Source organism: Aspergillus nomiae (genome assembly GCF_001204775.2).
Source record: "Aspergillus nomiae NRRL 13137 chromosome Unknown contig00434, whole genome shotgun sequence".
Lineage (NCBI taxonomy): Eukaryota > Fungi > Ascomycota > Eurotiomycetes > Eurotiales > Aspergillaceae > Aspergillus > Aspergillus nomiae.
Genome location: NW_015378489.1, coordinates 735 through 26,971, shown reverse-complemented (window position 1 = coordinate 26,971; position 26,237 = coordinate 735). Strand labels below are relative to the sequence as shown.

The following is a 26,237-nucleotide window of genomic DNA, read 5'->3' as shown; positions in this document are numbered from 1 at the left end:
CGCTTCCTTCTCCGGCAAGGCTGGTCAGTAAGTTACAGCCAGTAAGTACTCCGTCAGTCCAAGTCGGGCCCCATCCCATTTCCCACACCCTCCTTTTTGGGTCTCTCAACTCGCTCGCCTCTTTCTCTCTCGCTCGTTTCTCCGACGCCCCCTCCAAAGTCCCCAAAGCCCCCAAAGCCCCCTTACCTGAGCTTATCCTCGCCCATCTTTCTCAGCCTCTCTCTTCCTTCTATTCCTATTCCTCTTTCTTCGATTAATCACTCTATCGGTTCCAGCCGGGTGGTGAAGGATTTACTCCCTTTCCATAGTCTTTTAATCTTCGTGGTCGCTGCTTTTCGTCTATTCTGCACGCCTTCTGCACGCCATAATTCTTGTGTTCGTCAGCATCGGGGTAACATTTTGTTTCACTTTCCTTTCGACCTCCTTTCTACCCCGTCTCAAGACCACGCTCCAATTATCGAATCTTTCTCCCCCTTACTCCCATTCATTTATGGTCACTCGGATTTTCCATAGTACCACCCGGAATTATAGCCCAATCTTTTAATTTATTTTTTTCTGTTGAGGGTGATAAAAATATCATCTCGATTTCGGAGAGAGAATTTTTGATCGGTGAGTAGCCTCGTTCAACTTCAACCCTCAACGAACCTACTTGATTCTCCTCACTGTATCAACTGGTGATCTCGATGTATCAACTGCTACTCCTTACGTCAGTACAATAACTGGCTCCGTGTTTCTGTTTGATTTTTTACGCGGTAGTTTTTCGTCAAGTTTGGACCACCTCGTGTTGGAGCACGTTGGGAATTATCAACCGATTGGTTTTGAAACGTGGAAAGTCCGGCCTTTCGCTGACGCCTATTCCTTAAATAGATTCCTTCATATACAATACCACGCCGGCCACCACATCTCTCTTTGGACAAACCTTTGAACATCACCAGTCACCTTAATTAAATACCGCCAACATGGGTTGCGGAATGAGTACAGAGGATAAGGAGGGCAAAGCCCGTAACGAGGAGATCGAAAACCAGCTTAAACGCGACAAGATGATGCAGCGCAACGAAATCAAGATGCTTTTGCTCGGTATGCAACCGATCCTACCTGAATAATCATAGCCGTATGTGAGGCGCTTTGTTGACCATTTCTCTGCAGGAGCGGGAGAGTCGGGCAAGTCGACAATTCTCAAACAGATGAAACTGATCCATGAGGGCGGATACTCGCGCGACGAAAGAGAGTCTTTCAAGGAAATCATCTACAGCAACACGGTCCAGTCGATGCGAGTCATTTTGGAAGCGATGGAATCTTTGGAATTGCCCCTCGAGGATGCCCGTCACGAGTACCACGTTCAAACTATCTTCATGCAGCCCGCTCAAATCGAAGGCGACAACCTTCCCCCGGAGGTCGGAAATGCGATTGGAGCTCTGTGGCGCGACAGCGGTGTGCAGGAGTGTTTCAAGAGGTCTCGCGAATACCAACTGAACGACTCTGCGAAATAGTGAGTACTCTCTGATGCAGTTGGTCAAACACCGACGGCATGCTAATTGATCCACTCAGCTACTTTGATGCCATTGAACGGATTGCCCAGTCCGATTATCTTCCTACGGACCAGGATGTACTTCGCTCCCGTGTCAAGACTACCGGTATTACTGAGACCACCTTCATCATTGGCGATCTGACTTACCGGATGTTCGACGTCGGCGGTCAACGTTCCGAACGGAAGAAGTGGATCCACTGTTTCGAGAATGTCACCACGATCCTTTTCTTGGTCGCTATCTCCGAGTACGATCAGCTGTTGTTCGAAGATGAGACCGTCAACCGTATGCAGGAAGCCCTTACTTTGTTCGATTCCATCTGCAACTCTCGGTGGTTCGTCAAGACATCCATCATTCTCTTCCTCAACAAGATCGATCGTTTCAAGGAGAAGCTGCCCGTCAGCCCCATGAAGAACTACTTCCCTGACTATGAGGGTGGTGCCGATTATGCTGCTGCTTGTGACTACATCCTCAACCGCTTCGTGTCCCTCAACCAGGCCGAGCAGAAGCAGATTTACACGCACTTTACGTGTGCCACTGACACTACACAGATTCGGTTCGTCATGGCTGCAGTAAATGGTGAGTTGCCGCATATCATCCATCTGCTTATGTTTTGCTAATAATTGATTATAGACATCATCATCCAAGAGAACCTCCGACTCTGTGGTCTGATCTAATGAGTAGGGTGCTTTGATTGAGTGCCTGTTTGAATATCCGACATTTAGACCGTATGCTATGCGACTTATAATTTCCCTTCTCTCTTTCCCCTCTTTTCCTTTTTGATGTGTTCGTCATACCTCGTGATTTCTGAAAGAACCTGGCGTTGAAGACATTCACTTGTCTATTCTTAATTTCCTTTTTCCTTTTGTCCCCTCGTCTGTATTGAAATGATATCTAGCCAGCTCTTTGTTATCCGCATCACCGATATCCATCCCATGACACAGAGCCGCAGTTCATTGTTCCCTCTTCCATGAGGGAGGGTTGAACATTGAGCAATTTATGCCTTTTCTTATTGATCTTTTTCCTTGTCTCCTTTTCTTTTCCAGCATTTCCATTTAATTTTGTGCCTGGTTACCCTATCCCTCATTCAATTTCCTCTTTAGTTTACGTTTTGGTTTTGAACGCTGGATATCCCATCATCTCTTGGTGCCCTCGTGTGTACTTATATCACTCATCTTTCCTGTCTCACGTCCGCTGGAGCAATGAGCGACGACAGGGCCACGGGCACGGGGAATGGCAGGGTACGTGGACTATCATGTCTTTTTCTCATGTGTCATGCCGGGTCGGTCATTGGGTCATAGTCAAAACTAAGGATTGTGAATATATTGTTTGTAATATTTTCATGTGTAGGTTGTAAATAAAACGAGTTGGACATAAGAATCAGACCCTAGCATTGTATGTACATAGACATCAAGCCGCTGAGAAGGTTGAAATTCAGCTATGGTGATACCCATCCAAACACCAGTACTCCATGCATAAACGCTCTATAAACACAAGATAGCTATCAGAACCGCAATTTTGGCCCGATGAATACAATCAACACCGCAACGACCCATAACCCAAAGATCCAAGCGTAGAGCATCATCCGTCCCCACCAACCCTTCCCTTCGGTCATGCGACGCAACATACCCATCCGTCGTTCTGCTGCCTCCATATTGCCTGTCGTGCGGTCCAGACCCTCGACAGCACGGGCCAGAACAGACTTTTCTGATTCCAGAGAGGATTGGAAAGCCTGTGACGAAGACTTGAGCTGCGTCGCAAGGGACAGAAGAGAGTTAGTGATGTCTTCTTGTTCGCGACGGTGTGTGTCGAGTGTTTCTTCGGTGGATTGTATTTTGGCAGTTGAGGAAGACGATTGTTGTGCAGTGTTGTATTCGTGTAAAGAAGAACCTGTTGCTGTGGCTGGAAGGTCCGTCGGGCCATTATGTCGGTTTCTTAAGGTAGACGTTGGCGTAGGCGAAGCTGTAGTAGCGGTAGCTGTAGCGTCTGATGTCGCCGTCGGTGCCGCCATCTCGTGCGACAAGGATTCGGAGATCTGCCCAGGGATCGTCTTAGTTTCCTCCTGCGCAGCGGTCTCCTCTCCTAATGTGTCTATCTCCCGTCCTTCGTCAGGTGTACTCCCCTCCTCCGGTGTCCCGAGTAAATCCTCTCCGTCTACCGACTCCTCGTCCTCATCTTCGTAAATTCCCTCCGCATCGGGCAGCCCCTGCCCATCTTTTGCGGAGAGCTTCATCTCGGCCTCAGCATTTAGCTGGTCTAGTACACTCTGTAACCGTTTCAGGGTCTGGCGGTCCCGGGTAATATCCGATTGAATTTCATGCCGACGGTCGACTGGTTTAATCTGCGGGAGACTCCGTTCTAATTCTTGGAGCGTAGCACGGGCATACTCTATATTCTAGTTTTGAGCTGTGTCAGCACGAGCCTTGCCAGAACCCCAGAGTTTAGCTACAGCTACCAGCTAGCATAGCCACTGATGTACAGCTAGCTAGCAGAGCCGACACGGAGTTTTCCAAAAAAGAAGCCGCAAAGTAAGATAAAAGGAAACGTAAACGCACAGCTCCCACTCTCATACGCTGATACTCCGACCGACGAAGCGGCTTCAAGTCCGCCGAGGACGAGAGCAGATTATGTTCCAGACGGGCGAGCAGTCGAGACAGAGATAGATTCGCGAGATTTGGGTCGGAGGTGAGGGCCCCGGGGTATGTTGTTATTGTCATTTTCGGTATATGGTTTCTGTCTTGCGCCCGGTGTTTTCGCTTCTTGTTTCTCGTCTCCTTCTTGATGTGTTTCCCTTTTCGCTTGCTTTTTGGTTTTTTTTTTCTCTCTCTTCGCCGCGCTTGAAGGTGGGGTTCGAGTGAGGGGAGTTGGGCTGCGATTTCTTGTTGGCTTGTACTTTGGGGAACTATCGCAGATGGCCTATCGAGCAATCATGGTCGTTGATTGGGGATGACTAAGCTCGATATGTATGGGGCATGTGACTTCGTCCATCGCTATTGGGTCTTGTGGTTTCATACTTGTTTCTTTTTGAATGGAAAAAGTTCTCTACGATAGGTCCTTCGGTGATTCGGGGACTAAGAGGGTGGTTGTCCATACGTGTTGGAAAGAGTTAAGTTTTAGATTTCATGAATTCAGCATCGTTAACTCGTCATCAGTCATCAACAGAAGTAAAAATAAAAATAATTCTGTATGTAAACAAGTCCGCCACCCATTAGGCACCATTTTTTTCTCTAAAGACAAAAAACTTGCGCCTCAATGACCTGGAATTCCAATGGAATGTAAGGGAAAAGAAAGAATAGAAAAAACAAAAAAAAGTACCCGAACTCAGCAAGCAGAAGGGGGAGTCAAGAAGAAACAAAAGACCAATGGACGCACACAATCAATTAGTTGTACTGCAGCATGGTTCGTTTATACGTACGCACGCCTCCTTCATCCACGTCGTAGAGGTGCTGGACAACCTGGTTGCGCTTCAGGACAGAACATGTCCGTTCTGGGGCCGCCGTCTCGGAAAATTCATGCGCGTCCAGCGTCTGTGACCCAGCCGGTCGATCGGCGGTCTCAATGCAAGATCCAAGAGATCCAGATCGCAAAAGCCTGTTGCTGCGCCCAGCGTCCGTCCCAGCGGTGGATGGCCGACTATCTCCCGAGTTGGGGCTCAGCTCGGATGGGGCAACAGCGCAAGGAGCCTGAATCTGCGGATATGATTGCGCGGTGCTGACACTCTGTTTCCGGCCTAGAACGGCAGCAAGATAACCACTCGAGGGTAGATGTGTCGACCGGGACAGGGGCAGCAGAATATCACAGGCTGAAGGGAGTCCGGCGACACCGTAGGTCGACGGGTCTCTTGGATAGTAGGGCACTCCGTGGCCCACTAGGCCAGCTAGTTCCTCGTCGCCACCACGCCTCTCTTTTTCGCCAAAAGAAAAGTGTCGCGGATCCATTTGCCTCTCTAGCGGTGCGTATCTGCCCAGATGTCGTCGTCTGATACGTTGAACGAGGAATAGGACGCACAGTATGCAGACGACGGTAAAGGAGATCCAGAACGACAGAGCCTGGATGTTCTTCACGGCGTCGTTTCCCTTCTCATGGCCCATTGCCCGTGTCTCTTTGTCTCCTTGCTCTAAGGAGAGTCTCGGCGGTTTTTCTTTGGAACGTTAACGGCGCGTAGATCACTTATTCCTCAACAGTCTGTTTGTCCAGTACTGGAGATGGCCGTCTGAGGCGTTCTATACTAAAATAGGAAATAGGTTTGGTTTCAAGTATGCTCGGTTGACGGTTAAATAGCTGGAAAAAATGAAGCAAAATGGGATAGAAGTAGAGATGATATTAAGCTTGGTCTCTTGCGAATAAGAGCTATGAGCGGTATACAGGGATCTTTATAATCCGGGCCATGGCCACCAGAGGTACTTGGATCGAAAAGAAATAATCCCCCGTCTCAGATTGACCCAGTGAGGGAATTGCTACTTTCTAAAGGTATTCCAATAAAATGACAGACTCCACCATGCAGGCACGTATATCCAACCCTGCGTCATGCAGCCATTCTTGAAGCACAATTCGGTACGAGGGGGCTTCCAGTCCAGTCAGCCACGCGAGGTTAAGCGGTGGGCAAGACCCATGCGAAAGGAGCCAACCGCGATTGTACGACGACGAGAGGGCCAGATGAGACCCAAGAATGCGGCAACAAGGCCAACAAGGAAACCTGAGTTCAGCTGCCCTGAAAGAGCGCCACCTGCACAGTTGCCGGCTCAAGAGAGGAGCTTCTCCCGCTAGTTCGTTAGGCGGACTTAGCGAGGGGCACCGGTCCCCAGGAGTATGAATAAGGCTGGCTACCGGCACTAAACATTTGCGGCTCGGTTTGTGGTCGAGCGTAAGCCAGGAAGGAGGAAGTGGAGAGTGAGAGAGTGAGAGAAGCGTCTCTCCATCTAATGCATGTCTCTCCTAATGATTGTCAAGGTCCAGATCCATTGCAGGTTTGAAGCGCCAGTCGTCATTGACTGTTCCCCATTGGGAAAGGTGCCCATACCCTCGTGACTCCGTTTCGTTTATAAGATACATGGAATATGGATGTAATTTGTGAATATTAATCGAAAGGATCCACCATCGTTATTCTCTTACATTACATATTCGTTCTCAGCTCAGCCCATCTTTCGATCATCTGCTTTCGCGCAGATCCATCTTGGTTCGCATAAAGCCAGCGTAATGACAAAAGTCTCGTATCAGGTAGCCATGGCTTGACGGGTCGATCCTTTACCTTCTTTTGCTGGAGGTGTGGCTTCTGCTAAGATGATGCTACCCCCCCTCTTTTGAAACTTTTCTTTCTCGCGAATCTCTTATTTTTCCTTCCTCGGTAAGAGCTCTAGATCAGATTGCGTCTGTGCTGGTGTCCACTGGGTCAAGTCTTTCACTCCTGCACTACTAGACACTACTAACGCACTAATATCTTAGATCTGCTTTTGGCACAGGGAAAAAGAGCCAAATGCGTTCAGTGTGGCGGTAAACAGAGTGATCGACTGTGGCGTCGACCTCCTTTCGTGGCCTTTTGACAGCAGGAAAATTTAAGAGGAATGGACTACGCGAACCTTGATCCACTCAGATTCGTCTATCAAGTATGTCATTTCAATATTCCTCGCCCGTTCGACCCAACAACCAGGTCCCTTCAATGCATGCTAAAATCGGCTGCCCCACCAATCAGGTCACCGAAGCTTTAGATTTACATTAGCCTAGGCCTGTCGCTCCGCAGACGAGGGGGAAAAAAAATTGGAGAAGTGAGAGGCAAAATACAGAGTGTGACCTATAGCTTCGCGGTGATAATCGGTTTTGAGGCCACCTCTTCTCTAGCGCGGTCTCGAAGGACCTTTCGCAGGATCTTGCCTGAAGGGTTCTTAGGAATTGTATCAACGAAGATTACCCCGCCAGTGATCCTCTTGATCGCGGAGACTTTCCCGTCCATGAATGCGATAAGATCCTGTGCGGAGGCGCTCTGTCCAGGTTTTAGCACCACATATGCCCGAGGGCGCTCGTCATCGTTCCTATTCGTTGACAGTCAGTCTATCAGCTGCTCCTGGTTGTTCATCCATCTCCAGAGAGGCAAATATAATACTTACACCGACACTCCAATGACCGCAACGTCAGCTACTGCCGGATGCTTCAGCAAGAGGGCCTCTAACTCTGCCGGCGCAACTTGGTTGCCTTTCACTTTGATCAGTTCCTAGGACAGAATTTATCAGTCAACGCATGCATAAGCTCTAAAGGGATGTATGCAAGGCTAATTTTTTTTCGCCAGATGTGGCAACTGAGCTATTTGTCATACGACGTACCTTCTTTCGGTCAACTACGTAGAACTTCCCCTGATCGTCCACATATGCGATATCTCCGGTCTTCAGCCATCCGTCCTCCGTCTTGGTTTCCTTTGTGGCCTGTGGATTTCGCCAATAGCCCTTCATAATGTTCGGACCTCGGACCCAGAGTTCACCCCGTTGGTTACGTCCTAACTCGGTGACCCCGTCGTCCGCCATGATCATCGCTTCACAATTGGGGTTCAGCTCTCCAACTGACGCGGTGTGACTTGTTTCAGTGGGGTCCCAGCCAAGTATAGCGCATGTAGTCCTTTGGAAAAGCTTCTGTGTTAGCTTTCATACCCTGCTTCATTGGTGGAGATAAATAGGGGCCACAACTTACTCGGTCATCCCCCAGCCCTGTTTCACATTGATACGTCCAGGTTCCCAGAGCGCCTCCACCTCATCACAGACTTCTCTTCCCAGGGGCGCTGCACCACTGGCAATTCCCTCGACGCTGCTAAGATCATATTTGCCGCTTCTGACCGCAGGATGCTTGGCTAGGGCAACCACCACAGGAGGGACCAGAATAAGGTCCGTGATGCGGAATTTCTCCGTATATTCCAGCATCTTGATGAAGTCGAACTTGGGCATGATGTACACAGGAACCTCACGCTTCAATGCGTTCGCAATGAAAATATTCTGGGCCATCGCATGATACATCGGTAGAAAACAGAGGAACCGGGACCTAGCATTCCTTTCTTTCCAGTCCGGATTCAGATAAAACGATTGATTAGCCTGGAGCATGTTGGCGCAATAGTTTTTGTGAGAGATTTCCACGCCCTTGGGTCTCCCCGTCGTGCCGCTGGAATAATTCAAGGCAAGGGTACGGCTAGCCTTCTCTGGAGTCGATAGATCGTCCCATTCAAATTGATGGCCTTCCTCCGCAGACGCCACCAGTTCACCCCAATAGCGACAACCCATCTTGCCCTCTCCACGCCCATCGAAGATGGCATTGTTAAAAACAAACACCTGGTCCCGACTCAATCCTGCAAGTTGCGCCGCTTCAACACCAGTATCGAGACTCCCTTCAGCGCAAATGAGGTAAGTTGCGCCGCTATCCTGGAGCTGATACGCCAGTTCCCTTGCGACGTAAGTAGGATTGGCCCCCGAGAAGATGCCTCCCGCCATGATGATGCCCATAAAGACAACAGGGAAGAAGAGATCATTGCCGGAGAAGAGTAAAACACGATCACCGGGCTGGAGACCAGTCTTACGCAACCCTGCCGCAAAACGCTTAGACCATAGTCGGAAATCATGCGTGGTGAAATAATGCGTGTCGGGACGAGCTGCCTCAGAGAAGCACCGGTGTGTCTTTGACAACGGATGAGTGGGCGATGTGAACAGGACAGTTGCCAGGTGCGCATCCGGGACATGCACCTGCCAACGCGATTTGAAAGGCATCGTGAGTCTCTTAACGATTCCACCCAGGAAATAAGGGATCAAATAGCGCTCAAGAAGGGAAGCACTAATAAAGTCCAACAAACGGTAAGGAAGAGTAAATCGCAATATAAGCCTCGAGGAGAGCAGGAGCAATTCATATATAAAAATTAGAAACAGGGCGAGCCAAGTAATTCACTTGGTTCAATCGAAACTTTCCCCAAAAATGTGGACTACCTCGAACCCCTCCTCATGAGAACCAGCGAAATGAATAATTTATCCAATTTTATCCATTCATAACGCGAGGATCAAACCCCCATACCAAGCTTGCAGAGCTCTCCCCGCATTTAGGGTCGGTTAAGTCGGTACCAATCAGTTTCTCCCCGAGCGAAGATCCCGAGGAAGTAAACGCTTCATGACCTCGGGTCTTTGACTCTTTGTCTTATAGGGGGAATGAGAGGCGCACTGTCCCTGGATATGTCACACAGTTGCCCAGGTGAGGAAGAACAGTCGGAGAGGTTTCTTACAATTGGTGGGACCGAATGCTTACGAGTCGAATGAGGAGTGTCTATACAGCGGTTCCTGCCTTATTTAGCCGGTTACATCATTTCTTTCTTTCTTTTCTTTTGACCCTAGTCCGAGAAGCAAAGGCGACCGATATATGGTAGGTATGTTCAATCAATGGAATACCGATAAAAGATTTCTACACCCCCTCCGTCTGCCATTTCCTGTCAAAAACATCACGCTATATCTTAAAAGGATAACCCTGAACGAGTCATGGAGGGAGGAAAAAATATCAAGAAATAACCACATAGACACCTTGAAATTGCACACAACATGAGATGGACACATTAGCTTCATTACGCCTCCTCTCCTCCAAGACAGACCAGTGTGGCTTTCAACTCGCTCACGATCTTCTCCTCCAGTCGGTTCTCGGCCCCCGACGAAGCATTCAATGGTTTCTGGCGTACCAGCTCCGCTTCCTTGTCGTTCGTGGCCACGATCCGTGCTCGGAGGAGTTGTCTCCGTTCAAGGAGATCTTCAATGTCTTCCTTCACGTGCGCTCTGTCCCATTTGAGTTCCTGGATGGACTCAGCATCCATGCCGGCACTAGGTCCTGCTTGGCGGAATCGACCCAATATAAAGGAGATCAGTGCTAGTGAGTACGCCTCGGATGTCATGCTCAGACAGATGCGTCGGGCCGTAGACCCAGCCGTGCGGTCGGCAGCAAACGCCTCGGACGCCCGCGTAAGTTGGCCCTCGAATTGGTTGAGGAAGGCCGCCACTTCGGGCGCTGTGCGAATAACGTGGTAGAGGAGGTTCAGGCAAAGGGGAAGGATACCGCCGGTCCAGATAGCGTACATCCTAGGCACAGTATCAAAGGGGCCAAAGCCTTTGGGTTGTCGCAGAATGTTTGTCAGCCGGCATGTAGAGAGTCTGACCAAGACCACTTCGACGGCGAGGTGTTCTGCCAGCATGGGTATGGTTGATAGTTTAACAAGGAAAGAAATACTGAGTTCTCCGTAGATGGGATCGCCAGCCACAGCTAATTGATCAGCCCACGAAAATAGAGAAGTTGCATGGCGACCCGTATCGTTATCCGCAATATGATAAACAATATGCTCGTATACGCGATCAACATTCTTCACCTGCAAGCAGCTTTGCAAAATGGCCGTTATGATGGCAAAGTCCTTCGGTGTGCATTTCTCTGGTTGATCGTGCAAGTACGCAGTCAAAGACTTGAACCCTTGAGCAACCACAGTCTTTACAATTTCGACCACCAGTCCCAAGTCAGATGATACCTCAGCTTTCTTACTGAGCGTTTCGGGCGCTGTGCGCGAAGGTGAGTCATGGTGGAACTGAAGGGCGAGGAAAAGCACATTGAGAAGAGACCGGTAATACTCGGTATCGTCATTGATGATTGCGTCCTCATACGTTGCGCGGCGAGAGCGTAATGCATCCCATACGACTCCAAGCAGACCAAAAACTTCAGCACCTCGGGATCCGATCTCGACAAGTCGCTGGAGTAGAACCTGTGCAAAATCTACTCGGGTTTGTTGAATACGCGCGAAGATTGCTTCTTGTGGGACGCCATTGGTGTTGGCCTCAAGACATCTCTGTACGACCACAGCCATCGATTTTTGAACCTCGCGATCCATCATAAAATCTGAACAATGCTCGATGGCGAAGAATTTCCAACTATGGAGGAGCGACTGCGATCAAACACTATTAGAGCCCATTCATATAAGGATTGCACAAATACATACCACTTTAGCCTCAATCAGTGACAGATTGAGATTAGCGCGCTCGAACTCCTGGCTAAACCCTTGGTTTCGGGTTCCTGCCCATGCAAAATCGTAAGAGAGAAGCTTTTCGCCGAGGCGAATATCATAACAATAATCACCGCCCAGGGTGCGAGGCTGCAATGTCGTCCTTTTAAAATCAGCGAGCTTGCAGCCTGAATACCTCATCTCAAAGTTCTTCTTCAAGTTGGCGTGTAGTGAGGCATTGTACCCCGAGACCTCAACTGCATCCTTCGCGTACCAAGATACAAGAGGAATCAAAGTCTTGTAGAAGGACCGATCCTGCATTTCTTTTGCGGAATGTAAATACACGGTGCAGAGATCAGCGACGACAGCTGCAATTCGTGTAGTGAATATCTGATCTACCACAGATAATGACGCTATCTTCAACTTCGAGACATATTGCACGAGGCTGGTGAAAAACAGTGAGTGCTTTCTCAGCTCAGAGGTGGCCCAAGGCCAGTTTTCCTGGGCATGAGAGACAAACTCTAGCAACGCAAGAGCTACCTGAAGATCAACTTGGTCGATGTTTGACAGTGTATCCAGAGCAATCTTCAAAAAGGGCGTTCCTCTCATAGCCGGGGCCTTTTGATCGTCGGTCTTTCTCAGTGTTTGACGAGGAGAGGATCCGGTAAGAATATAGACCGCAAGCCATTGCTGACGTTTGGTGACAAATGTTGACAATAGCTGCCATATTCCCAAATGTAGGTTTCGATCACTCAACGGCCTGTCAAATTGTGATAGGATATCGAGAAAGAGACAGGATGACTCGGCTCCCAAATGACCAATCAGGGACGGTGGCTCTTTGTCAGAATTCAAAGCAGCGCCTGTGATAAGTGTGTTTAGAAGAGATATAATAGGTAGTCGGTAGGCGTCATGCAGTGCATATAGTTTGACGAGAACTGGAGCTGCCTTGAACAGTTGCTCTTCTAGTAATGACGGCGGTGTATCGAGTAGCTGGGCAGCTTGTAAAAGTCTGGTTGAGAGTATGAGTGTCGAATTGACTTGCCTTTCTACTAGTGTTAAGTACCGAAGGTATAATGAGGGCGGGGTTTGAAGGCCATCAGCAATGAGTCGAAGGATCGGGTTGAAAGGGAGATCACTCATCGAATGCGGTCGTAAAACATCCAGGAGGTACGTCGCTGAGGACGAGAACACACCAGTAACCTTCGCATCCAGTTTAGTACTGTCATTCGTGCCATAAGCATAGTAGAGGATTCTTTCGAATGTCTTGGCAAGTGCCGCGTTGATCTCAAATCTCTGCGCTGGGGAGTTAAATCGCCAATTGATGCTGCTGTTATACACTTCGACCATGATTCGAACAAAGTCCAAGAGGACTCCTCTCATCATATGGGATGGGACGCCAGCAGTCCAATCAGAAACGGCTGCGGTCTTGCCCATTATGCTATTGGGGCTTCTCCTCAAAACAGCACGAGAGGCAGCGTCGTCAACAATGGACTCGAAAAAACGTACGCAGCTAAGGAGGAAGGGATATTCGCCTGATGTGACCTCGAGGGCGGAGATGACTGCGGTCATGATGCCGCCTTTGCCATCAGAACCAAAGAGGCTGCTCCGAGACAGGAATGGCCATACTCTGCCAGGCAAAACTTCAATAAGAGCGGTGATAAACCGCTGACAGGCAATAACGGAATCCAAAACAATCTCAGAGCCTGCTCTAGGTCCGATATGAGACAGATTGCGTTCGAGAATGTCGAGTACCACTGAAACAATATCGCTCTGACGGGCTAACCCATCGCTTGCCATTTCCAAGATTCTCTTAGCGCCTGAGTCATCGCCATTTTGACGTTGTGTATCCTTAGAGGTACTGAGGAGATCTGCCAAGAGCCCTATGATTTCCGCGATAGAGTCCTCTCCCCATCCTGCTGAATATCCTCCGTTCTCATTCCATTCCTCTAGCCAGCTTCCTAGGTAGCTTAATGAAGAATACCGGTGCTGCCACATGATAACAGCGGGCCTTGACTCGGACACGACTTGCCCAATCGTGGTAGACGGAACTTGAGATGAGCCCGTGACAACCAGAGCATTGCTGGTTTGATTTTCAGATAACTGTCTTCGAGGGGATAAGCCAATCATAGGAAGGGATTCAACGAGAGTGACGAAGTTTGCGTTCTCATCCTCCCGTATCGTCTCGTACCCTTGGAAATCAGGCGGCAAGGCCTGAGTAAATGTGTCCATGTTCTCCATTTCATTGAGAATTTCTGGGATCCCTTCGTCGTTAACTAGGTCTTTGCTAATAAGAGCGCGGCAGAGTTTCAAAAACGGCACTGTCTCATAAGGGAATCGCGACCGGGCTAGTCGAAAGATATTGTCCATCAAGAGGTCATCCTTGATGAAAATACACCGTGGGTCACTAGAAGACGAAGCAAGGCTATTCCTGGGCCATAGATGTTCTGAGGATGAGCCCACAAGGATTGCCAGAACGGATTCCACAATTTCGGGCGAATAATCTAAGTACACCACAGCCACTCGGATGAGATCCAGTAGCACCGTTCGAGCCCAGCAGTTCGTTAAAATGTCGTCAACTGCAGATGTGGAGCCAACTTTGGTAGCCAGATTCATGGTGATCTCATAAGCCATGACCCTCACTTCATCCGAGGTCAACAGGGTTATAGAATCATCAGCCGTGTACTTCGGAGTTCGTGCGCACTCTAACAACTCCTCATAAAGTGAAATTTCTGAAGCTCCGCCTGCGGTAGATTGAGGAGTATTCGATTGAAATGAGTCAACTGCGCTGTGAAACTGTTCCAACTCTCGGTTCTCTTTGTCGTTGAGGGCAAGCTCTCTCATAGTGTTTAAAACCAGTCCCCATGCGAACGCCGCGGGGCTTGCAACTTTGGACTCCACCACTGCAGAAACAAAAATCTCATTCACCTGACCAATCTCATCCTTCGAGAGAAAATATGGTGGTTTCGTATTAGACTCTGGTGTAGGAGTTTTATTTATGATGGAGGGAATAGTAAGCGGTAGCTTCATGAACGCAAGGGTCGTCAAGCTCACAAAAGCTTGAAGAGGGAGTAATACCTCTTGCGGATTCTGGCATGGCTTTATGAGGTCAGCTTCAGAACTTGAGAGCAGGAAGGAAGTCTAGTACTACTCACGATTTGGAGTGGCTCAAGGAAGTTGTAATCGCCCATGAGACGAAGCCAGGACACGAAAACATCGGCGGAAGGGAGCTCCGCAGATGATTGAAGCTGTAGAAACAGAATTTGCACAATGTGCAATATCTCTTCAACGAGAGCCGTTCGCCACAAATCTTCCACGCCCTCGCTACTCTCAGCGAGTCCTAGCCATCCTCCATCTCCCTCCAATGCCGAAAGGCGAACTTGGATAGCTGTTATGCATGCTTGAATGAGAGTGTGGCGTTTATCACCGGCAAGCTTGTTGTTGAAGAGTGTCGTACCCAATTGGCACAACAAGTCGCTTCGTTTCCGTTCGGACTTTTGCGGAGCAGGTTCGTTGACGTCGCTGTGCAGGGAGAGAGCGAGTAGCCTCCGAGCCGTCTTTATAATGTGTGCCCTTTCCGACAAGTAGAGCTCTCGCAGGCGCAGATGCCTACTTTCTTCAGAAACAAATCCCGAGCCATTGTCCTCACGACCGACTTTCTGACTGAAAATTTCAGCAAAACTGGGCCCAGCCAGCGACATGCGAAAGTTCTCGACACCAGCTGCGCTTTGCAAACTTGTAGATTCCTCTTCAGAGAATCCAGACAGAAGGCGTGTGACAGGGCGGTTTTGCCATTCTAAGACTGCAATTCTCAGGGCGCTGATTTCGTCAATGCCGGCTTTCTGGCTCAGCCACAAGGCGTCTTCTTTGAGTTCCTTTAGGTTATATGAAGCTTGCGCTGTGGTCTCCGCATGGATCGCAGCCGTTTTCGATTCAAAGTCTGACTTTGTTTTTGCCGAAGAGGAGGCGAACCCGTCTAAACAATTTGCAAGAAGCTGAACGCTTTCCGGGTGCGACAAGAAAGCATAGAGACTGCCGGTGTCGTCTACGTCATCTTCGGGGTTGCATGTGTAAAGAAATGCTCTCTTCCAGGACCTAAAGAGATGGTATAATCAGCCTTACTCCACTGTTAAGTATTGCATATGCGCGTACAGAAGCTGGACGTCCCCGGAAAAGCACTTGTCCAGGGACGGGAAATAGGCTTCCGGAACGGGAGCCATTGGCGCAACAGCTATATCATTCTAAGACCTAGAAAGATACAGCTTGTATGCGCAGGTAGGAGGGACCTAAATAAAGCAAGGTCGATAAAGCAATAAGCGTAGGAAGCTGAGAGCGGGAACTCAAGAATATTCAAGGAGCACTTTTGGCTGAGGTCAACAATCAACGCCTATCTTGGTTTAGTGCAGGGCGGTGAGACTAAATTTTGCGCAGTTTGACAGACAAACCCGTTTGGGAAAGGCGATGGATATTAGTATCGGGGCCGGAATGCTTCAGTGAGTCAAACGCCCCGCATTAAAACAATTCGTTGCCCAAACCTGAAGAAAGGTGAGTTAGAGCTGTTGCTTGAGTGATAGACTTCTATCTGCGCTTATAATTCTCACGTATCTTGTTCTTTTCAATTATTATTACTGACTCTGACACCTCTTATATCCAGGTCTTAGTCATGGCGGGCTCCGATCTCGTTGACCATTCCCCTCACCATCCCACCAAAGCCTCACGGCTTGATAGCGCTTCAAATGTCATTCTGATCGACAACTATGATTCTTTTACCTGGAATGTTTACCAGTATCTGGTTCTTGAGGGCGCCACCGTCCAAGTGTTTCGCAATGATGAATTATCCTTGGAGGAATTGATCGCCAAAAAGCCGACTCAATTGGTCATCAGTCCTGGTCCGGGCCACCCGACCACGGACGCTGGAATCAGTAACGCTGCAATTCAATACTTCAGCGGTAAAGTACCAGTTTTTGGTGTGTGTATGGGTCAACAGTGCATTATCTCTTCCTTTGGTGGCAAAGTCGATGTCACAGGCGAGATCTTGCATGGTAAGACGTCAGTGATAACACATGATGGCAAGGGTGCATATGAAGGGCTGCCCACCTCGCTCGCCGTGACCAGATATCATTCCCTTGCTGGAACCCACTCAACAATCCCTGACTGCTTGGAGGTAACGTCTTACGCCCAGCTGGGCGAGGACAGTAACAAGACCGTTATCATGGGCGTGAGGCACAAGCAGCTTGCCGTGGAGGGTGTCCAGTTTCATCCTGAAAGTATCCTCACCGAGTATGGCCGAGGGATGTTTAGAAACTTCCTCAAACTTACAGCGGGTACATGGGAGGGTAACGGCAAACAATCCAGCGCACAGAGTGGCGCTTCTGTTGTAACTGGGTTGGCTGCCTCGAATACCACCCCGAAGGTAGACAAGAAGACATCCATCTTAGAAAAGATATATGATCACCGCAGGGCTGCTGTTGCCATCCAGAAGACTATTCCTTCGCAACGGCCCGCGGATCTTCAGGCTGCTTACGACCTCAACATTGCTCCTCCACAACTCTCATTCCCTGCTCGTTTAAGACAATCACCTTATCCGTTGTCTCTTATGGCTGAAATCAAGCGCGCTTCCCCTTCCAAGGGTATGATCGCAGAGAATGCGTGTGCCCCTGCCCAGCTAGAGAGTACGCCAAGGCCGGCGCCAGCGTTATTTCTGTCCTCACTGAGCCAGAATGGTTCAAAGGTAGCATCGACGACTTGCGTGCCGTCCGCCAGAGCTTAGAAGGGGTTACAAACAGACCTGCAATCTTGAGGAAGGAGTTTGTCTTTGATGAATATCAGATTCTAGAAGCCCGTCTTGCTGGGGCTGATACTATTCTGCTCATCGTGAAAATGCTAAGCGTTGAGCTTCTTACAAGACTGTATCACTATTCCCGCAGCTTGGGAATGGAGCCTCTCGTTGAGGTTAATACTCCGGAGGAAATGAAGATTGCGGTCCAGCTTGGAGCCGAGGTGATTGGCGTAAACAACAGAGACTTGACAAGCTTCGAGGTTGATCTCGGTACGACGAGTCGTCTCATGGACCAGGTTAATGAGAATACTATTGTTTGCGCACTTAGTGGAATTTCCGGGCCCAAGGATGTCGAGGCTTACAAGAGAGAAGGTGTCAAAGCAATCCTTGTGGGAGAGGCACTTATGCGGGCATCTAACACATCTGCTTTTGTTGCAGAGCTTCTTGGGGGGTCTTACGAGGAATCTGCTCAAGCTTCACGAGCCTCGCCGTTAGTCAAGATCTGCGGTACACGATCTGAAGACGGAGCTCGGGCGGCTATTGAGGCTGGTGCTGATCTGGTTGGTATTATTCAAGTACAGGGACGAAAGCGAACTGTTTCAGACGATGTTGCTCTTCGAATTTCTCAAGTTGTAAAGTCGACAAAACGACCTGTCCCTTATGCCGCTTCGACCACTCAAGGAACATCACCTGCAGCCTCGGTTGATTACTTTGATCATTCCACTAATGTTCTACGCCATCCCAACCGAGCCCTGCTCGTGGGTGTGTTCCAGAATCAGCCATTGTCGTACATCCTGGAGCAGCAACAAAAGCTGGAGCTCGACGTAGTTCAATTACACGGTTCTGAGCCATTGGAATGGGCTAGGTTAATACCGGTGCCTGTCATCCGCAAATTCGGTCTTGACGAGACTGGAATTGCACGAAGAGCCTACCACACTTTGCCCTTACTTGATTCTGGAGCTGGTGGCTCTGGTGAATTGCTCGACCAATCCGGTGTTCAAAACGTTCTGGACAGCGATGCTGGCCTGCGTGTTATCTTGGCTGGCGGATTGGATCCCACAAACGTTGCTGACACAATTAAGAAGCTAGGAAAATCAGGTCACAAGGTTGTTGGGGTAGATGTCAGTTCTGGTGTGGAGTCGGATGGCGCTCAGGATCCGAGTAAAATTCATGCCTTTGTACAGGCAGTGAGAGGACTTCAGCAGTAATTCATAGGCTTTTTGTTCTCAGATAGCAGCAACTTGTCACGGACCCGCAGCGATGATCATGAATGAGTTTCCTTTTGTCTTTTGAGCAATGACTCAATCTACACTTCAATTTCGGGCTGCGATTCACATTTAGTTTATGAACTAGTTTTAAGATACAACTATCTCAAATCAGATGTGTCTATAGTCAAGATTGCGAACTATGCTCGAGCTCTCACTTTCAAATCATCCCAGGAATGCGTTCATTGTTGATAGTATGACATTTCATGAATCACCTCGTTCTATAAACTCTTTCTCTACTCTCACACAACCTAGCTTTTCCACTCAGCATAGCAAATAAGTAGTTGTTGCCAGACCATCTAGTTGCCTTCTCGAATCCCAAGTGCTTTCCGACGATCTACCTGTCCTGTTCCACAAACCAACCGCCTACCTATATTCATACAGTCAATATGGGCAAGACTTTTGCAAAGGTTCACATGTGCTCGGCTGGGAAGCTTGGAGACAGCGGTAAAAAAATCCCGCAATGGGTTCAAGCAAACGGGGGAAGGTATTCTAGGCAAGTCACTCACGATGTGACGCACCTAGTTACAACCAAAGACGCCTATATGAACAACATCCCTGCAGGTTAGTTCCCCAACACCTGAGTTACTAGACTCTTGCTTTACTAACACATCTGACTAAAGTCAAAGAAGCTAGACGTCTTGGGACTGTGAAGATAGTATCTTATGAATGGTTGGAGGATTCTCTACTTTCCCGTAATCGGACACCAAAACGGGAAAAGGCATATCTCATCGAGAATATCCTGAAGGAGGAAAGGAGAGCAGCAAAGGAGAAAGCCAGGAAGACCCCAAAGCAGCAGGGTGGGTCTATGAAAAAGCCCACAGGTAAGCCTACAAGTACACACTCTCAATTTATATACATATCATCTCCAAAACAGGGCTCACATTATGATGTTAGGAAAAGTAAACGCAAAAGGCGGCCCTTCAGGTGTCAGCCGTAGGAAGAAATCTGTACTCACTACATGTATGTCTTCCGCTCCATGTGCTTGACCGGCTTAGGTGTTGATGGTGAGAAAATATAGCGGAGCGTCATGTATACACGGACATGACAACTCGTCAACCATACAAAGCCACGCTTGTCCGACAGACAATCACGAAACGTAACGAGAAGTTTCAACTTACGGTTAGTTACATATATGAATCTGGTCTTTGGCTACAGATTGGGGTGGTTGTTCTATTCTCCACAACCAGTGCTGATACTTCGATAAAAACTGCAGATCTACGAATCCAATGGTGAACCGTGTACATATGAAACCGAATGCAGATACAGCCGTGTTGGTAAAGCAAGCTACCAGATTCTTGCTCCAACAGGAAGCAGCTTGGACACGGCCTTGACAGCATTTGAACGGTTTTTCGAAGAATATACGGGAAAGAGCTGGGCGTTACGTGAAGACGGAACCCGGCCCCAGCCGAAGAGAGATGATGAAGGGAATTTTCTGCCTCACCATGGGGGCTGGTATACCTACGAATACACCACGAACATATTTACCCACTTCATCCAGAACGGCTCGGCCAGCAGCGCCGATATAATCGGAAATTAATCTGGAAGTGACAGTATCAGTCGAGGTTTTGATTCGTTAGTGCTACTAATATACTAACTCGCGTTGGTTTCACTGTCAGCAGCCATGAGTGACCAGTTAGCTCCTCTCTTTCTCGGACTTGGGGCTTCGCATGAATGCTAAAGCTACAAGAGTCTCTTGCTTGATGCCATCTTGTCTCAACGACTGCTTCATACATTGGGAAGAAAACTTGCATATGGGAAATAACATGAAGATACACCATCAGCAGATATCCATTCAGGACACCTAGGTGTCTGTTTCTCTAGACGGGTATACAATAGTAAACAGTGATGTTAAACAGCTAAATGCTAACCTTTTTAAACCTTCCAACACCTTAAGCGCCAAGACAGACTTTTCTTGTGTCTTCGTAAGATAAAGATACATCGCACCAAACCGTTGCAGCCGTCGCCAACGAACCGGCTCACAGGTAGTCCTTCTTCCTGCTGGTTCTTGTGTACTGTGTAAGAGCCCATTCAACATCACCACTAGAGCCCTTCTCCAGGGATCCGCCGCGGATCTCAAACAATCTCATAGTCATGCGTGGACCAACTTCGGCCAGTTCAACGTCCCGATAACTCGTCTTCACGAACACGTGGTGTCGCACTTCGATGCTATCCTCCCTGTTGACGAAACTGACGACCCGGTTGCCGACCTTTCCAGCCTCACGTGGAGGGAAGAGATGCTTCAGGATCTGCACTACCCGAAGGCCCAGCTTTGTCTTGAATCCCTCGAATATAAGGTGGGGGTAGCTCTCCGACACGGTCCCACGGGCAGCATTTGGAATGTCTGCACGAAGAACGACATTGTGAAGTGAGAAGCTAGCCGTCGGTCCATGCGGGAGGTGAGAAATAGTCATCGCTGTGGGGGTTCCTCGGTGTTCATGGAGGAGAACCATATCTGTCAACGCCGCAGCATTGGCACTCGATACAAGGTCTGGGAGAACAAGACCACCACGGTTCAGCCGAATCGATGTGGGAAGAAGCAGACGGATTTCCTTTGCAAATGCGCCTAAACGGACAGACGGGTTTCGAGAAGTTGTGACAATGGGACGGGGATCGACAATTCCTGAGGTGAGGGCATATTCGTCGTCAAGGTCTAGCATATCCGCATCCTTATCTTTTTTGTCCGCCGTAGGTAAGGACTCGTCATATTTGAAATCTTCACGAAGTTGTTTGTCATTTGCGATGGAAGGATCAAGGGGTTTTCCAGAAGCTAGCGACGCCTTCAACTGTGCTCGCTTTTCGGCGATAGAGGCATCGCGGAGAAGCAGCGCTCTCCGATAAAGATAATCTCGGCGCTCACGAGCTTGACGGCGCTAAAGACAGTTAGTAAAAGTCTCCCGGTTCATAGCGAAGAGTGTAAATCATAATAGGGCCAAAACGTACAAGCATTTTGTTTGGATGGATGTCTTCAAAGAAACTGGTTGAAGCTTTGTCTTTGGCGGGCAACTTTTTTTAATTGCATTGGTGGTCCGCATAGGCCACCGGACTGTGTGGGATTTGGCGGCAAATAGACCGATAATAAAACAAGGTGAGCCGATCGCAAACCAGCGAATCGCCGAGTCCTGTGAATTACAACTTTCTACCATCGAGGACAGACCGACTCACTGTCATAGGGCTTTGTGGTGAATTAGGGACTCGGTTACTGATCAGTGAGAGTTTACATGTGAGTTTTCCTCAGGCATCGTCCATTCCAGACCAAGAAGAATTCATCGCTGAGACAAGACCTTAGCCTCTCATTCTTCTTGCCCCTCTACTGTGGCACGCTGGGTTATCTTATAAATCAAGACAGATCTCGCTACCACCTCGTTTTCTTCTTCAACTTCTGAGACGGCCGGTTTGTCCTTAACGCTCTTTCATCTCCAACTTATCCCAACCGATATATCAGGAAAGTTCGTGTATGACCGACTCGTGATTCTGATTTGTGGTGGACTGGGCGTTTCGGCTTTGCACGGTTCCTGTCTTCGAGCTCTTTAACAGCGCCTTTTTCTTGCTTCTCCTGGGAGAGTATTTTAGTCCGGATTCTACGATCGATGATGGCGGCTTTAGGCGATGATTTAAGGGAATTGGATGACATAACTGGTGGTCTCCGCCCGCGGAGGCATGACGATGACGATGACGGCTCGGATAATGGGGATGACGACCTAGAAAGTACAACTAGCGCTCCCGCTACTGGGAATGCAGAAAATCAAAGACACACAGAGGAGGAAAAGGAGCTCCCGCCACATGCATGCGCGTAAGTATCATTGTATATCTCTACGTCTAGATCGAAGTTTAGCTAATCCTAGATCGCCTTGAAGATATTGCGGCATCCATAATCCGAGCAGTGTTGTGAAATGTCTCTCATGCAGCAAGTGGTTTTGTAGCGCTCGTGGAAATACCTCGTCCTCTCACATTGTCAACCACCTCGTTCGAGCACGACACAAGGAAGTGCAATTACACCCTGCCTCGTCTCTCGGAGATACAATTTTGGAGTGCTACAATTGTGGAACTAAGAACGTCTTCCTTCTTGGGTTCATCCCAGCGAAGTCTGATACGGTCGTCGTATTACTATGCCGTCAACCTTGTGCCGCCATGCCATCGTCCAAAGATATGAACTGGGATACTTCCCGCTGGCAGCCACTCATAGAAGATCGTTCGTTCCTGCCGTGGCTTGTAGCTGCACCGTCTGACCAAGAGCAGCTGCGAGCTCGCCACCTTAGCCCTCAGCTCATTGCAAAACTGGAGGAAATGTGGAAAGAAAACTCCCAAGCCACGTTTTCAGATCTCGAGAAGGCCACCGCTGTAGATGACGAGCCTGCCCCCGTTCTTCTGCGTTATGATGATGCTTTCCAGTATCAGAACATTTTCGGACCACTCGTCAAGATTGAAGCGGATTACGATCGAAAATTAAAAGAGTCACAGTCGCAGGATGGGCTGATTGTGCGGTGGGATCTTGGTCTCAACAACAAACATCTGGCTAGCTTCATTCTACCAAAGCTTGAGCTTGGCGATGTCAAACTGGCTGTGGGAGACGAAATGCGACTGAAATACACTGGAGAACTGCGGCCCAAGTGGGAAGGGGTTGGATACGTCATCAAGATCCCGAACAACCAGTCTGATGAGGTTACTATTGAGCTGCGAGCAAAGGGAGATCATAAGTCGGTGCCTACAGAGTGTACACATAATTTTACTGCCGACTATGTATGGAAGTCCACCTCTTTTGATCGTATGCAACTCGCCATGAAGACGTTCGCAGTTGATGAGATGAGCGTTTCTGGTTACATCTTCCATCGGCTTCTGGGTCATGAGGTCGCCGCTGCACCAATGAAGACACAGATGCCCAAGAAATTCAGTGTCCCTGGCCTTCCAGAACTAAATGGTAGCCAGATCAACGCAGTCAAGAGCGTCCTACAGCGGCCTCTGAGTCTTATTCAAGGGCCTCCCGGAACCGGAAAGACTGTCACCTCCGCTACCATCATTTATCATCTTGCCAAACTCAATGGAGGTCAGGTCCTAGTCTGCGCTCCTTCCAACGTCGCCGTTGATCAACTCTGCGAGCGTATCCACAGAACCGGTCTGAAGACAGTACGTGTAACCGCCAAATCCCGCGAAGACGTTGAATCTCCCGTCGGTTTCTTGTCTCTGCATGAGCAAGTTCGCCTGAATGATAGCAATATCGAACTCCTGAAGCTTAATCAGCTTAAGTCGGAACTCGGGGAGTTGTCGAGCCAAGACGAAAAGCGACTGAAACAGCTCACGCGTTCAGCGGAGCGCGAGATTTTGAACAACGCTGATGTTATCTGCTGCACTTGCGTTGGTGCCGGTGACCCTCGTCTCGCGAAGCTCAAGTTCCGCACTGTATTGATTGACGAATCTACACAATCCGCTGAGCCGGAGTGTATGATTCCGTTGGTTCTAGGATGCAAGCAGGTTGTCCTCGTTGGTGATCACCAGCAGCTTGGACCCGTCATTATGAACAAGAAAGCAGCTAAAGCTGGTCTCAACCAGTCGCTTTTTGAGCGACTCGTTATCCTAGGTTGCTCTCCTATCCGCTTGAACGTGCAGTACCGTATGCATCCATGTCTCTCAGAGTTCCCTTCGAACATGTTCTACGAAGGTTCTCTGCAGAACGGCATTTCTTCTATCGAGCGTCTTCGTCGTGATGTTGACTTCCCCTGGCCCATCAGCGATAATCCCATGATGTTCTGGTCGAACTTGGGCAATGAGGAGATCTCTGCCTCTGGAACATCTTATCTCAATCGTACAGAATCCACAAATGTGGAGAAAATAGTGACCCGTTTCTTCAAGGCTGGTGTGCAGCCTCAAGACATTGGTATCATTACCCCTTATGAAGGCCAGCGTAGCTACATCGTTAGCTCCATGCAGGCAACGGGTACCTTCAAGAAGGAACACTACAAGGAAATTGAAGTTGCTTCCGTTGATGCTTTCCAGGGACGAGAGAAGGATTTCATCATTCTCTCTTGTGTGCGTTCCAACGACCATCAAGGCATCGGTTTCTTGAGCGACCCGCGCCGTCTCAATGTTGCACTTACACGAGCGAAATATGGTCTAGCGATCCTTGGTAACCCAAAGGTGCTATCTAAGCATCCTTTGTGGAACTGCCTGTTGCAGCACTTCAAAGAACGGCATTGTTTGGTTGAGGGACCTCTGTCCAATCTTCAGGAATCCCTGATCCAGTTCAGCCGCCCTAAACAGGCATATAGAGGGCCACAGCGATTCCAGATGGCGTACAACCACGCCTCTAGCGTGACCAATGGAATGATGAATGGAAGAAATGGCCAGCGCAACGACTTCCACGACAACGGATCCGTGATAGGCTATATTCCTGACGATGTCTCCTCTGTCCACTCTTCTGCTCTTGGTGGTGTCGGTATTCCTTCAGGGTATCCTCCTATGTTCCAGAACTTCGCAGACTCTTGGCCTGCCCTCCCAGGAAACCGTCGGGCCAATGGCAACAGAGGAAAGGGAGCGCCTAGCATTGCTGGTGAATCCATTGCGGCAACAGAATCTGACGTTACTGCAAGCATCATTGATGGCAAGAGTGCTGATCAGGGCGGCGTGAGCCTCGCTGGACTTAGTATCCACGATATGAGCAAACAGCCCAGTCTGTCCCAGTCCGACCGTTTGAAGCGCTACGTCGAATCCGGTGGTCGCGAGCCTTACAAGCCTGGTGTTGCCGATAATAACAGCATCTTTGGTGGAAGCTCTGCCAGCATTCGTGTTACTCGTGGTGTACCAGGTCATATCATTGATGACGACGACACACGCAGTGTTTCTACTGCGTTTGCGAGCCAGGTAGGGGGAAACTACGATTGATTGCGGTAACGTTGCGTTGTACGCTAGTCTGGGTGGCACCAGAACCTTGCAGCTCTCGCAAAGCTCGGGATACGACTGTTCGCAGCACTGCTAGGCCACTCAAACATCTTTTGGTGACCTGATAGACCGCTCGAGTTGTTGACCGTCTCTTTGGGCATGACAAACCCGCACCTCAGGGTAGCATCGATGAAAACATGTCTCAGCCATATGGTGGAAGATGGAAAATATCCTCGAACCTCGAATTTCTCTTCCACGACACATATATCTATATCAAGATATCACCGTTACCTTTCCAGGGGTCCAAAGCAATGACTGTACCATTTGTCAGGTTGACCATGTCCAGTGTCCTTGTCAGGAATATGGTCCTCCATGAAGCAACGCGGGAGTGGTAGTAGTCTGGCATGCATATGATGACACCTGTTGATTGATCAGTAGCTGTCAAGGGCTATGTCATTTGAGGATTAATGGAGTGTCCATAGATTCGTTCGGCTTGCAGGCGACTTCTCAGGCTACAGGAAAGCTCAACATTTTCACCCGCTGATCGCGAGAGTGAGCTCATCTGAAAATGCTATGGATGATTCTTGTTTTTTATCTTTTTCCGTCTCAACTCATGTTATTTCAATTTTGATTATTTAAGTAGCTCTTTTGCATTGCCTGTGGCATTGCCATTGTGGTGCTGTCCTCCTACATCCTTGGAGAGAGCAATTATTTGCCCCTTCACATTTGTACTCTGTACACACCGTCCAATCTTTGTCGGCCGGAGGACTTATCCTATCCTGGCAACCAACTACGCTGCTCAGCCCTAGCAAATG

At 48.9% G+C, this 26,237-nt stretch overlaps 8 protein-coding genes across 8 annotated transcripts; 3 read left to right on the top strand and 5 right to left on the bottom strand.

The window, feature by feature from the left end:
- The first annotated feature begins 821 nt into the window (after positions 1–821).
- On the top strand, positions 822–2,287 carry gpaA (guanine nucleotide-binding protein subunit alpha gpaA). Its single transcript, XM_015555672.1, has 4 exons — positions 822–1,077; positions 1,147–1,489; positions 1,549–2,105; positions 2,160–2,287. Exons 1-4 carry the CDS (start codon positions 960–962, stop codon positions 2,201–2,203), a joined length of 1,062 nt encoding a protein of 353 aa, XP_015402480.1. The 5' UTR covers positions 822–959; the 3' UTR covers positions 2,204–2,287.
- Positions 2,288–3,030: 743 nt separating this feature from the next.
- Positions 3,031–4,333, bottom strand: ANOM_010415 (uncharacterized protein; the record flags this gene model as incomplete). Its single annotated transcript, XM_015555671.1, has 2 exons — positions 4,082–4,333; positions 3,031–3,921 (listed from the first exon to the last, which is right to left on the bottom strand). Exons 1-2 carry the CDS (start codon positions 4,241–4,243, stop codon positions 3,031–3,033), a joined length of 1,053 nt encoding a protein of 350 aa, XP_015402478.1. The 5' UTR covers positions 4,244–4,333.
- A 573-nt stretch (positions 4,334–4,906) lies between these two features.
- On the bottom strand, positions 4,907–5,617 carry ANOM_010414 (uncharacterized protein; the record flags this gene model as incomplete). The annotated part of the gene is made up of 1 exon (XM_015555670.1): positions 4,907–5,617. The coding sequence occupies one exon, from the start codon at positions 5,615–5,617 to the stop codon at positions 4,907–4,909; it is 711 nt and encodes a 236-aa protein (XP_015402479.1).
- A 1,697-nt stretch (positions 5,618–7,314) lies between these two features.
- ANOM_010413 (acyl--CoA ligase) lies at positions 7,315–9,262 on the bottom strand (the record flags this gene model as incomplete). Its single annotated transcript, XM_015555669.1, has 4 exons — positions 7,315–7,552; positions 7,628–7,731; positions 7,841–8,129; positions 8,202–9,262. 4 exons carry the CDS (start codon positions 9,260–9,262, stop codon positions 7,315–7,317), a joined length of 1,692 nt encoding a protein of 563 aa, XP_015402476.1.
- An 836-nt stretch (positions 9,263–10,098) lies between these two features.
- ANOM_010412 (nucleoporin) lies at positions 10,099–15,725 on the bottom strand (the record flags this gene model as incomplete). Its single annotated transcript, XM_015555668.1, has 4 exons — positions 10,099–11,451; positions 11,506–14,604; positions 14,661–15,600; positions 15,658–15,725. The coding sequence occupies 4 exons, from the start codon at positions 15,723–15,725 to the stop codon at positions 10,099–10,101; spliced, it is 5,460 nt and encodes a 1,819-aa protein (XP_015402477.1).
- Positions 15,726–16,168: 443 nt separating this feature from the next.
- Positions 16,169–20,089, top strand: ANOM_010411 (bifunctional anthranilate synthase/indole-3-glycerol-phosphate synthase; the record flags this gene model as incomplete). The annotated part of the gene is made up of 7 exons (XM_015555667.1): positions 16,169–17,177; positions 17,237–18,445; positions 18,853–19,113; positions 19,179–19,373; positions 19,447–19,512; positions 19,571–19,671; positions 19,766–20,089. 7 exons carry the CDS (start codon positions 16,169–16,171, stop codon positions 20,087–20,089), a joined length of 3,165 nt encoding a protein of 1,054 aa, XP_015402474.1.
- Positions 20,090–20,528: 439 nt separating this feature from the next.
- ANOM_010410 (snoRNA-binding rRNA-processing protein IMP4) lies at positions 20,529–21,498 on the bottom strand (the record flags this gene model as incomplete). The annotated part of the gene is made up of 2 exons (XM_015555666.1): positions 20,529–21,422; positions 21,493–21,498. 2 exons carry the CDS (start codon positions 21,496–21,498, stop codon positions 20,529–20,531), a joined length of 900 nt encoding a protein of 299 aa, XP_015402475.1.
- Positions 21,499–21,892: 394 nt separating this feature from the next.
- Positions 21,893–25,425, top strand: ANOM_010409 (putative regulator of nonsense transcripts; the record flags this gene model as incomplete). Its single annotated transcript, XM_015555665.1, has 2 exons — positions 21,893–22,342; positions 22,407–25,425. Coding segments are annotated over 2 exons (3,333 nt in total), but the record flags the coding sequence as incomplete, so codon positions are not given.
- Positions 25,426–26,237: the final 812 nt, after the last annotated feature.